The sequence below is a fragment of the Pteronotus mesoamericanus genome, unplaced genomic scaffold (genome assembly GCF_021234165.1).
Source record: "Pteronotus mesoamericanus isolate MK-2021 breed Mesoamerican mustached bat unplaced genomic scaffold, CSHL_Meso_final contig_164, whole genome shotgun sequence".
Taxonomy (NCBI): Eukaryota; Metazoa; Chordata; class Mammalia; order Chiroptera; family Mormoopidae; genus Pteronotus; species Pteronotus mesoamericanus.
This window is the reverse complement of record NW_026555065.1, coordinates 2,198,978-2,212,674: the sequence shown is the minus strand read 5'-3', so window position 1 is coordinate 2,212,674 and position 13,697 is coordinate 2,198,978. Positions and strand designations below refer to the sequence as shown.

At 38.4% G+C, this 13,697-nt stretch overlaps 1 protein-coding gene across 1 annotated transcript in view; it reads left to right on the top strand.

Annotated features, from left to right (window-relative positions):
• LOC129064441 (IQ domain-containing protein H-like) overlaps positions 1–13,697 on the top strand; it is a 35,073-nt gene that overhangs the window by 11,244 nt on the left and 10,132 nt on the right. The window contains exon 4 of the mRNA XM_054565675.1: positions 8,820–8,937. Within this exon, the coding sequence (XP_054421650.1) occupies positions 8,820–8,937 (118 nt within the window). The remainder of the gene's footprint in view (positions 1–8,819; positions 8,938–13,697) is intronic.

The following is a 13,697-nucleotide window of genomic DNA, read 5'->3' as shown; positions in this document are numbered from 1 at the left end:
GGCGCTGTACTTGCAAGGGCACCCCCAGAGACAGTCATGAATAGATTTGGTCTGAGTCTGCTGGGCAATGATATGCGACGTAGGTTACAGGACTCAGAATTCCTTCAGACTCTCCCACCTGAGAGGGGTAAGACTGGCCAATTCATTGCATTTTTCTTCCGAGGTTCCATGACAAAGCCCTTAAAACACCCAAGTAAAAAGGTGTTTTCTTTAATGACCGATGACATGACTCACCAAGGAACAGTTTACTTAGCCTCAACATTGATTATTAGGGGATCGAGGACTTAGTTTCATGAAAGTTTTAAGCTGTGACAGATCCTGGATCTGGCCTTTTATTTCACATGGCCATAATATGTATATATTTATTTATAAATTACATACTTATCATACAGAGTGAATATGTTATATAAAGTATACCAACATAGAAAAATACTTTTAATCCTCACCTAAGAATATATTTATTAATTTTAGGGAGAGAAACATTGATGTGAGAGAGAACCATTGATCTGTTGCCTCCCATACGCATCCCAACTGGGGACCAAACCTGCAACCTAAGTATGTGCCCTGACTGGGCATATGGGACAATGCTCCAACCAACTGAGCCAGCTGGCCAGGGCCCAATGTAGAAATTTTTAATGAGATAAAGATGAAATAAACATTTAAAAATAATTGTCTTGATAAGCAGAACAAAATTTCTTTCTCTTGCTAAAATATTATTAATTATACTGTCCTGGTTATTTAATCTTAGTAACCATAATGACTTTATACTGACTATAGCTAACATCCCAAAACTTACTCTACACTTAGGTGAGATTCAGCATTAGTGCTGATTAGATTTAAGTCCATATTTCAGTTACTATTTTGAATAATTTTTAAGTTTGGGGGTTTTGGGGGACTGCCTTTCCATAAATTCAATGGGATTATCATCATTTTTACTTTCAAATGCAGCTAAGGAAAAGCTCAGGTTAAAGTGTCATTTTTTGCCATTTTCCTGTTTTTCACCGAGGCTTGCTATCATTATATTTCAAAAACACAGTGTGTTCTTTGCAGAAATCTTATAAAGACACCTGTCCATTTTTTCACACTTAGTTAAAATTCGATGATATAATCCATGAACTCACTGCATGTATGACCTGCAGTACATTCTAATGCTTTGAAAGCAAATGTGCCAATCAATGCTGGCCCCACAGTGCGGAGCTTCCACTCTCAGAATGCCTCTAGAACTGCAGGTGACATGACCACTTGAGGGATCCAGTGACAAGCTGAGTATTAAATAGTAGTAGAAAGTAATTTCTTAGTTTTATTTCTTATTTTATATATTTATTTTTTTAAAGATTTTATTTATTTTTAGAGAGATTGGAAGGGAGAGAGTAAGAGAGGGAGAGACACAATGATGTGTGAGAGATAACATTGACTGGTTGCCTTTCACATGCGCACCCCCAACCAGGAACCTGGCCTGCAACTCAGGCATGTGTCCTGACTGGGAATTGAACCAGTGACCCTTTGGTTTGCAGGCCAGTACTCAATCAACTGAGCCACACCAGCTAGGGCTCATTTTATGCAACTAGAAGTTTTTATACTTTCTTCACACAACCAATAGCAATATCTTATGCCTCTCATTACGAGGCACCCTACTTGAGAGACCATAGGTCAAGAGTGATGATTCTTAAACTGTGGTTTGCAATCCTCTTCACTGGCTCCCAGATGGGGACCTGGAGTCTGCATTTTAACAAACACTCTTGGTATTCCTAATGCAGACAATGTGTGCTTGGAGTCCCTGGGACAAGCCTGACTTTCTAGAATCAATATTCTTTTGGCCACATGGATAGCTTGCCTCTGTATGATAAAGAGCGTGGTCAGGGAAATTCTGCTACCCTGATTCTATGAAGGGTTGGAGTGAGCCTCTTGCACTGCGATTGAGCCAGGAGTGGGACTTGGCAGTCAGGCTGGTAGGACTGCCAATATCTGCTCAAACTGTGAGTCTGACAGAGTATCAGAGGCCAACAGTCGAGGGCAGCCACCCCTTTTGAGAGGGGCGGCATGTAATAAAGACTGTAGATTTCTATTGCTCCTTTGACAGCAGAATACACAGTTCCCATGAATGAATGAGAATCAACATTATTCAGATATATAGGGTTTCATTCTATCTATGAAAATCCAGGAAATTGGGAGATTTCATTCAAAATGACTGTCCCTGGGTATCTTTAACAATGACTTACAACAGACATAAAATAATTATCCTCATTATCATGGATTTCATCATAATCAATATTTTAATAACATTTGACTGTTTGTAAAGGACTTTCTAAAAACCTGTGAGGTAGATGTGTACCCTCTCCTTTCAAAGATGTGAAAACTAAGGCTCCCACCAGCCCCAGGTTACACAGGTGGTCAATGGTGAGACTCAGATTCAGGTAAAGCCAAATATCTGCAATCTACTACTTTCTCCTCCACCAGAGCTGCCTGAAAGACAGGAAGGCTAATTTTCACAAGATACAGTTCCCCTTTTTAGAAAGTATTGCTCCAGGAAGAATCTGGTAGTTTCAACTAGTAGAAACAAACACCAGTAGGTACACAAAGTAATAATAATGGATGCCAGCAAATGTGAGATTTCTCCTAGCAATCATTCAGAAAACAATAAGCACATTATCAAAAGTGGCATGTTTTCTCCAAAGAGCTCAAATGCTTTCACACTGTTTTCAAAATAGGTTACACTGCTTTCCCCACTTTGCCAATGATTCTCCTTCTATGTCAAAATGTGGTTCTTCCTCTTATCATTGCTGGCTTTCAGAGATTTTATTGCTTGTGGTATCTGCTCACACTGTTTTTAATGACCATGCTCTGCTTACTGACACTCGGAGGGTGACTACCATCTGTACTAAAACTATCAGAACTGAACAGACATCTTCACTTTATATTCTGTTGTACTAGTGTCTGAGGAGAAGAAAAAAAAAGAACAAATCAGATAAATAATAGTGAGAAACAATGAAAGGGAAAGAAGAGGTTTCTGTTAAACAGTGAAAGTGGAATGGAAGGTACATTTTTCTCAGTTATTGAAGCACCGTGGAGCCAATCTCTTCTGGGTTATTACAAACAGGTCCAGAAACCCTGCTTAGAGGAAATATGATTACATTCCAGTCATAGAGAGAGAGAGATGAAGAACGGGTAACAAGATGTTAGCACTTGGTAACCTAGGTGAAGAGTAATTGGGTGCTCACTGTTCTTTCCGTTTTTCTGTGGGTTTGACTTTTTTAAAACAAAAAATGAATTTTAAAAAGTACCATAAAATAAAAAAATAACAATTAGAAAACCATTTGCAACAGATATGACACAAAAAATTACTAATATTTTTAAATACAAAGAGCTCTTAATGATGAAAAACACTTGACATCAACAGAAGGACATCAGCAGACATAGAAATGCAAATAACCGGTATACATATGAAAAATATTAAAATACTTATATCACTCATAAACCAGGGAAATCCAAATTAAACAACATATTACTACTTCCCTCCCACCCCCACAACTTAGCAAAACAGATCACTTAAACCATCAAAATACTCAGTGCTCATGAGGGGGCAGGAGGATGGGCATACTTTTACATTACTGATGGAGCTGTCAAGTTCTTAAAGGAAATTTTTCAAAATATGAAATTTTTTAAATTATTATTTTTAATTTAGTAGTTTTGCCTCTAGGGATTTATCCTAGGAAATAAGGAGTGATATTCAGGAATCTCTGTGTAAGTTTATTTCAGTGGTATATCTAATACCAATAAATTTGAAAATGTCCTAAATGTTTACAGTAAAATAATAATTAAATCCATAACATATTATATGTACATTATATATCTACTGAAATGAATATTGTCCAAGAAGGTATTTTTTGACACTTTATTTTCTTTTTATTTTTTAAAATATATTTTATTGATTATGCTATTGCAGTCGTCCCATTTATTCCCTCTTTGCACCCCTCCGCCTGGTACCCCGCTTCCCTCCAGCAGTCCCTCCCCCTAGTTCATGTGTGTGGGTCATGCATGTAAGTTCTGTGGCTTCTCCATTTCCTATACTATTCTTAACATCCCTCTGTCTATTTCGTACCTACCAATTATGCTTTTTAACACCTACACCGTGTCCCCCATTCTTCCCCTTCCTTCTCCCAGCTGAAAACCCTGCAAATCTCCATATCTATGATTCTGTTCCTGTTCTGGTTGTTTGCTTAGTTTGTTTTTTAGATTCAATTGTTGATCATTGTGAATTTGTTGCCATTTTAATGTTCATAGTTTTGGTCTTCTTTTTCTTAAATAATTCTCTTTAGCATTTCATGTAATAATAGCTTGGTGATGATGAATTCCTTTAGCTTTACCTTCTCTGGGAAGCACTTTACCCATCCTTTCATTCTAAATGATAGCTTTGCCGGATAGAGTAGTCTAGGTTGTAGGTCATTGCTTTTCTTCACTTTGAATGCTTCTTGCCGGTTCCTTCCTGCCTGCAAAGTTTCTTTTGAGAAATCAGTTCATAGTCTTATGGGAACTCCTTTGTAGGTAACTCTCTGCTTTTCTTTTACTGCTCTTAAGATTGTCCGTTTATCTTTAACCTGTGGCATTTTAATTTTGATGTGTCCTGGTGTGGTCCTCTTAGGGTCCAACTTGTTTGGGATTCTCTGTGCTTATTGTATGTCTATTTTGTTTGCCAAATAGGGAAGTTTTCTTTCATTATTTTTTCAAGTAAGTTTTCAATTTCTTGCTGTTCCACTTCTCCTTCTGGCATCCCTATGATTCAGATGTTGGTACATTTGGCGATATCCCAGAGGCTTCTTATACTATCCTCATTTTTTTTTTTTTGAATTCTTGTTTCTTCTTGTTGTCTGGTTAAGTGCTTATTTCTTCCTTATGTTTCAAATTGTTGATTTGAATCCAGGCTTCCTTCCCTTTGCTGTTGGTTCCTGTAGATTTTTCTTTATTTCACTTAGTGTAGCCTTCATTTCTTCCTTCATGTTGTTGCGATACTCAATGAGTTCTTGAAGCATCCTGATCACCAGTGTTTTGAACTCTGCATCTGATAGATTGGTTATCTCCCTTTCATTTAGTTCTTTTTCTAGGGTTTTGATCTGTTCTTTCATCTGGGTCATGTTTCTTTGTCTCCTCAATTTGGCAGCCTCCCTGTGTTTGTTTCTGTGTATTAGGTAGAGCTGCATTGACTTCCTGTGTTAGTAGCATGGCCAGTTGTAGAAATGACACCTGTAAATTGTGTGGGGCGGAGCCTTAGGTAATCGCCAGGGTGGGACAACCTGCTTCACTACTTTGTGGCTCTGTGTGAGGGGAGGGCTAGACAAGAGGACAATGCCACTGCCTGGCTTCTGGAGGTTTGCCTGGAACGCATTCTGTTTCCAGTCATTTCACCCACTCCTCATATGTGACTGGCACCCTTCCAGCTGTATTCCGATGCTGAATCCCAGAGTGGATAGGTTGCATTCATTCTAAGAATGTGCAGGCCCTGTAAATGGAGCCTGCTGAAAATCCAGCAGTTTCTTCTACCACCCAACCCCCACTGGTTTTTACAGCCAGATGTTATAGGGATTTATCTTCCCAGTGCTGGAATCCTGGGCTGTGCAGTGTGGCCTGGTGCTGAGATTGCTCATTCCCAAGGTCTCCCTCCCAATTTTTATCTATCACACAGGACTGTGGGACTGCCCATTCCACTGCCACTGCTTCTCCACCCCACACCACACCACATCTCCTTGCCTCTCCACCTATCTCCACATTTATGCCCCTCCTACCCATCTGGATGAATATGGCTTCTTTAAATCCTTGGTTTTTGGACTTGATTTTCTGACAATTCTGGATATTATTTCTTTTGACATTTAGCTGTAATTCTCTCTGTGGTTGTGTGAGGAGGTGAAACATGTCTACATGCACCTCCATCTTGACTGGAAGTCCTGTCCAAGAACCTTTAATGACTTGGAAAAACTCTCACAGTATTTGTTGGTGGGGGTAGTGGGGTGAGGACAGGATATAATATTACCGCTCAGTGCAAACTCACTTATAAATACGTAACGCATAGAGGTAAAATTCTTCCTAATAAATATACTAAGAGAGTTTGACGTCTAGGAAGAGGATATAGATACCCTATTCTTTCTTCTAAGTATAGCTAAGAACCCTGGACATTATATATAAAACAAACTTAAGAAGATTTTGAAGGACGTAGAGGAGATAGATGAGTTAGGGACCTTGGGAAACAAGAAAGAACATGGTGATGAGGTCTGGATTTTCTTTTTGCTTCATATAACCCATAGTGACCTGCACCATTTTCTTTTCTCTGAAGAATTTCTTTTTAACATTTCTTGCAAGACAGGTCTCAGTTTTTGTCTGAGGACATCATTATTTCTCCTCTACTTTTGAAGGATAATTTCACTGGATACAGAATTCCAGGGTAGGATTTTTTCTTTCCACACTTCAAATATTTCCCTCCAGTCTCTTCTTGCTTACATGGTTTATGAAGAGCAGTTCAATATAATTCTCATCCTTGTTCTTCTATAGGTAAGCTGGGTTTTTTCTGTCTTTTTTCAAGATTTTTCTCTTTGTCTTTGGCTCCATAGTTTGAATATGATTTGTGTAAGTGTAGGGGTTTTTTGGTGTTTTTTTTTTGTGGCGGTGGTGGTGGTGGTGGTGGCAGCATTTATTCTGCTTGGTATTCTCTGAGCTTCCTGGATTTGTGGTTTAGGGTCTGTCTTAATTTTGGAAAATTCTCTGCCACTATTACTTAAATATTTCTTCTGATCCTTTCCTCTTTTTTCCAATATTCTCATTATGTGTATGTCACATAATTTATAATTGTCCCACAGTTCCTGGGTATTCTGTTCTGTTTGTTCAGTCATTTTCCTTTTTGCATGCCAGTTTTGGAGTATATATTTACATTTCTTCAAGCTCACTGATTCTTTCTTTGGTTGTGTCCAGTCTATTGATAAGCCCATAAAAGGAAGCCTTATTTCTTAGAGTGTTTTTGATTTCCAGCTTTTCCTTTTGATTCTTTCATAGAGTTTTCATCTCTCTGCTTACATTACCCATCTGTTCTTGAATGCTGTCAACTTTTTCCATTGGAGCCCTTAGCATATTACTCTTAGTTATTTTAAATTCCTGGTCTGATAATTCCAAAATTTGTTATATCTGAATTTGATTCTGATGCTTTCTTTGTCTCTTTAGACTTCTTTTTATTGCCCTTAAGCATGCCTTGTCATTTTTTGTTGATGTTATTAAGTAATAAGAACTGAGATAAGTAGGCCTTCACCTGGTCAGTTATGCTGTGTTTACTGTCTGCTGTAACTGTAGGTGTCTGAGGCTTCCATTTCCTCCCCCGTCTTCCCTGTTGTCTTTGGGTCTCCCCAGAAATTCCTTCCTAAATAGAGTCTGAGCCTTGCAGTTCTTTCATCTGTAGTCCTGTTATACAGAGGCCCTATAGATGCAATGTGTTCTGGGGGAAGCATTCGATAATCCTATGATCTCAATCTTTAGCTGGGTCCATGTCCCTGGATTGTTACCCTCACAAATTTTTTTCAGCATTATCCCCGAGAGGGGGCAGAAGTTAGCTCACTGCCCTTCTTCAAGTCAGATATGGCTTTGGTAGAGTAGTTTTCTTCGAGAGCTTACCTTTATTACAGAGAATAGAACAAAGAACAGAATTCCTTTGGGGGGGGGTATTTTGAAATGATTTCTTTTCCCTTCTCCCTACTGGTAGCAGGAGGGGATTTTTCTCTGATTGATTGATTGATTGATTTATATTTATTTTTTACCATGAGAACATGGTGGAGCTCCTGGAGGTAAAACTCATGAAAGTACAGCCCCCTCCACCCCCAAGACTTGGCCCCTAAGAGTTTTTAACTTTCAAGTTAATTCACAGAGCTTCCAGTGATTCTCATTTGGAGTTTAATTTCCCTTGCCAGTAGTATGGGCTTTGGTAGCCGGCTTCTACTCTTGGTTTTATCCATCTGTCTCTCCAGTGTTCAGGGCAGCAGTTCTCCCATTGATATAAATTCTCTAATGGATAAAAGAAGAGTTGGTTTTGGTTTGTTCACTTTTCTCCTTGTAAGGTTGAGAGTGATAACATCCAAGCTCTTTACATGTTGGGGTGAAGTCACAAGTCTATAAATTGCTCTCTAATGATCATTTTCCAAAAGTTGATATCAGTAGAATCAAGAGATTGAGTCATTGGTGGTCAGGTTTTATTGATCTTAATTATGTTGACCATTTTAAAGAACTGATTTTAAATTAAAAATTTTAAGGCATACATATACTCATTCTTACAACTTTATTTTTTTTTCACATTGCTCTTCCAAGGAATCACTGCTTAATAAGGAGAGCCTTTAACCAAATTCGATCCTTAAATTTTTGCAATTACATGAAATAGTAGAGGTTTAAAGAATATAAGTACAAAATGCTTTGTAGTACAGCCATTTGAATAAATTTAACATTGGCTACCCTGTGATTTGACTTTATTAAACAAAGTACAGCATATTATATTTTCCTTTACCGAGAAATGTTTCCTGGTGCAGTAATTCTGTCAATTGTGTGCCACATGAACTCAGCCAGATATAGAGCTTTCTATTCAGGCTTTAATGGTATTTATCAGACTTGGAAGTTCATACACTTAATAAACAACTACAGTTTTTTTAGTGGTAAAAAATGCTAAAGATTGGTCTAATTTATTGTAATTACTAACAATATTTCCTGTAAAATCTAATTTAACTAGGATGTGTTGTTTTTAAATTACAATTTGTGAAACTTTTATGATAGCAAATTTGACTTTAAATTCTCCCCCCACCCAGGTTGCTTCCAGCTGTAATTGATCAGAAATTATTTATTTTCCCATTGGAATCTGAGGGTAAACTTTGGCAACATCAAAGACAGCACAGTACATTTCCACATGCCTTTCCAAGAATAAAGGTAGGAATAGAGAAAGAAATCCATAGAAAAAGAGAGTAGATTAGTGGCTGCTAGAGGCTGGGGGTGGGGAGAGAAGAATGGGGAGTGTGACTCTAATGAGTATCACGTTTCTTTGAGGATGATAAAAATGTTCTGGAAGCAGCTAGTGGCAATGGCTGTACAATTCTGAATATACTAACCACCATTGAATCGTACCCTTTAAAAGGGAGAATTTTAGGTATATGAATTTTATTTCAATAAAGCTGTTAGAAAAAAAATTTAAGAGTAAAGGTAGGACATTTGCTTTCTGTCTAAATGAGAAAACATGTCATTGTTTTTTTCAGATTATGTTCATGGCATGGTCAATTTTTTTTGACAAGAGCTTTCTCCAGAAAGCAAAATGAGTCAAAACAGAATGCCTACAAATTTTTATACAAAGCCCTAGAAAACAAGTTTCCAGGTGGCAAGGAATAGAGCGCAGGTGGCAAGGAATAGAGCTCAAGAGGTTTCTGGCTCTTATCACGTGGCTCTGTCAGTTGTGTGTTGTCCCACAAAGTGAGAAGTCACCCATTAGATTCCTGGTCAGGGCACATGCCTGGGTTGCAAGTTTGGTCTCAGTCAGGGGGTGTGCAAGAGGCCACCAATCCATGTTTCTCTTCACATCAATTTTTCCCTTTCTTTCTTCCTCTCTTCCCCTCTCTCTAAAAATAAATTTAAAAAAAATTTTATAAAAGAGGTTCCTAACTTTGCCTCCTTGCCGTGTTCTTTCAATTTGACTCCTGTTTCCTCCTGACTCCCCAAAGTAAATATCAGTAATAGCTCACCTCTTTGGAGTACCAGGCACTCTGATCAGTGCTTTGGGAATTCCAGCTCACTTAACCTTTAGAACAATCCTAGAAGGAGGTGTTAATATTATCTTCATTTTATTGATGAGGAAATCAAGGTACAGAATGTTAAAGAAATGGCCAAGATAACACAGCTATTTAGTGTCCGAGCCAGCTTTATGTACCCAGAAATGTAAGGGTCCAGAGCTGTGTTCTTAACCACTGCAGTGCCCTCTTTTAAGTAATAGGTTTATTGGGATATAATTTATATACCATAAAATTCACTCTTTTAAAAAGTGTTTGATTCAGTGGTTTTTAGTATATTCAGAGTTGCGCAGTCAATATAACTGTTTATATTAGCCTATATTTTTCCATCACACTTGCCACAATTTGTAATTAGCTATTGAGTTGTATGATTTTTAAAAACAATTCTTACATACATTTTTAACAATTCTTAAATATATTGTCTGTCTTTCCACTAGATTATAAGGAAGGTGAGATCCATGTCAGTTTGTTCATTGCTCTATAATTCCAGGGGGCTTTCAATAAATGTTTGTTGAATGAATAAATGAGACCACCACAGTGATTCCTAATGGAGTCCTCATCACCACGTAAAATAGCAATACTTGTCCAGGCTTGTCTGCACTCCCAAGGCAGCTTGCTCCTGTAACTGAGTGCAGCTAGGGCTCCCCAAAAGAGGGGATTTGCAACAGGGTCCAGGATGTGGGGTGTCCAAGAAAAATGTGGGATAGTCCCCCCAAAAGCTGGCTGCTGTGGGGGACGGGAGACACGGAACAAGGCCATTGAGAGTCATTTTGCATGTCAATAACAGCAGGGTAGCTTCATACCTCATATGCAAAGACAGTTATTTTGCATCTCAACAAGGCTAACCAGGAAGGTTTGCATAACTTAAACCCAGGCTGTAACTGGGAAGGAATTACAAGGCCTGCAGGAGACAACCGGACACAGACCTGGGGGCACAATCAAAGACCGTCAGGGAAGGAAAGGGAAGAAAGAACCCTTGCTAGTGGGCCATGAGAAGGTGCCATGTGGGTTTGGATTAAGAACTGGAGATCGCGGTGACACACAGGATGGTGCTGGGAACTGCGAGAGGCCTGCCTAGCCAAACTCCAGGCTTCTGTTCTTTTTCTTCTAAAGGACAGTGCCCCTGACTTGCCTGAGTGGGCAAAACGGGGAAAGGTACATCTGTGTGTGTTGGTGGGTGTTTTAAAGGATTTTTGAGATTTAATGGTGACATTTAGTCATTATTCAAAACCTGTACAACTTTTGAGTAAGTAGTTTCCTCCCTTTTCACCAAACTCTGCCATTAAGAGCCATAATTTCTAAGGGCGTCGGGCAAAGAACCTAGAACAGGGGGCCCCAGGAAAGGAGGACAATGTTTTGGTAACAGTGTCTGGGCCCCCTCCCTGAAACGGGTCCAATGTTTCGGTAACACTCCCACCTTTGTCATTGTACTTGTCACACTGGGTTTGTTCAGCCACTCTCTGGAATACTTACAGTGTGCCAAGGACTGTTAGAGGCACACTGGGATGAACTCGGACCAGGTCCCTGCTTTCTTAGAGCTTATGTGCTAGTGAGGGGAGACAGCCCACCGATAAGAAAATATTAGAGAATGGTACAGCCTTTGGTGACTAGAGAATGCTGTGATAAGGGGAGCTTAAACTTCTTATCTTCCTTACTATGAAGTATCTGCTTCAGTTAAATTTTTATTATTTTTCCAAGAATCTCAGGGGGCCACAGTTGGTCCACAAGTGGAAGATTTGAGATCTCTGGTTTATAAAGACAATAAAATAAAATATCTGAAATTAGAACTATTGTCGAATGTATAGTTGCTTTGTTATTTCAGGAAAAAAAAAAACCCAAAAAAACAACCAAAAAAACTGTGGCCAGACATTTACTTTCCCAAAAGAGTTTTGAATCCTGTCAAATGATTATAAAGATCAGGAATCCTGTGTGCTGAGTATAACCCCAGGTTCTTTGAAATGCTGTGAGCGTGGGTGAGCCTCATTTAGAAAGGGGCAAGGGCCGTTTCCCTTCCTGATTTCACCTCCAGGGCCTGGATCCCTATTGTCATTTTATTTCTAATATCAGTGACGTCTGCTTAAAAATGCATAACCACTGACACAAAGGATAGCCCTAATTTTGTATTGTAAAGTCAATGACAAACTGCTGTTTTCCCAGCTGTTCTAGCAAGCCTACTGCACCAACTCAAAAGTGTGTAATATTAAGCAGTTGTGAAATCCAACTGGGATATTACCGCCTTTAATTGCCCACAGTCAACCATTTTAACTAGGTAAACCCCAGTTGCTTCTTTAAGCTCCGGTTCTCCCAAGTTGATAGCTGATTTTGGAATTCCATTTTACACCAAAAACAAACAAACAAACAAACAAACAAACAAATCCCTTAAATGACAATTAGGAGTTGCTCAATTGTAATTAAGCAATTGTTTGCTTAGAGATAAGAATTGTTTATTAATTTTCCTTTACATTTGAAAAAGCCATATTCTGATGGCTTTTCTTTGTAGTATATCTTAGTTCCCTATCAACACCAGCACAAACCCTCTTTGGGGCACCTTGGGTATATGTACTCATAACAGCTAAGGAAAGGGTTTGAAATGAAAACAAAAAGTAAGGAGAAAGGAGGGAGAAAAGGAGAAAAAGCTCTCCAGCCAAGAAAGTATTTGATTTCCTTGTCATGTGGCAAGTTAAGACTGTTGTATATGGGCAATTTGAAAATAGAAATTTCAAAACTGTTTAGATCAAAGGACCGACTTAGAAGCATGACGTAGTTGGTATGTTTATGGAGAGGGGAAAATAAAGCCATCTCACTGCTTGAGAGTTACTTTCCATATTAACTCCATAAAATGGATGCTTTATCAATCAAACAAAATATGTGATTAATATGATGCAGTCATGTGTAACACCAGTGTCTTAGATGGAAGAATCTTTTCTTTAGCTTTGTGAATTGGGATCTAATTGAGGAAGCGATTCTCAAAATTTGATTGAAACTAAAGTTTTGAGGACTTTTGACATGAGGAGCCATATGGTAAGAGATCAAAGAAGGTAAAAGACGGGCAAGTAAGGGTTGCTTCACACATTTTCACTGAGTTATCTGTCACTTAACATCAGGGTGGAAAACTGCCGATGAGCTGGCAGTTGGGTTTTTATGGACTAGAGTAGGGAGAAGGGGACAGCCTGTGATGAGCCAGCCGCTGTGAGCTCTGTCTCCTCATTAGAATGGAAGCTCTGTTTTTTCCCCTTTTTTATGGCTTTTAAAAAACTTTATTATGAAGATATTCAAACAAACCCCAAGCATAGTGTATGAATAACCATTCCTCCTTCACCTAGATGTAACAATTCTAACCTATTTTTTATTGAAGTGTTTTAAAATATAGACCTAATGACATTTCACCCCTTAATGCTTTAATATGCATCTTTAAAAATGAGCATATTTATACTTACCCACAATACTATTATCACACCTAAAAATTAATAATTCTTGAATATAATAAATACCTAGCTCATATTTACATTTCCCCAGTTATTTCCCAAATGTCTTCTGCTCTTTTATCCAAACCCAGATGTGCTAAGATTTTTTATTGCATTTGATTATTTTATTTCTTAAGTCTCTATTAATCTAAAGCAGGGAGACTGTTTTGTTCACTGCTGTACCAGTGCCTAGACAATGTCCAGCCTAGGATGGGCTCTCAACAAATGAGAATATAATGGTTAAAAGTATAGATTCACATTCTGTACCTTGGCAAGTCACCTAACCTGACTGTGGCTCAGTTTCTTGTCTTTAAAATGGGCATAATGACATTATATAGCTACCTCATAGGGCTGTTGTAAGGATAAACATGTATAAATACTTATACCGGTGCCTTCATGCATGATAAGTGATCATTCTTATTGTTTGTTAATGAATACTGGTCAACTG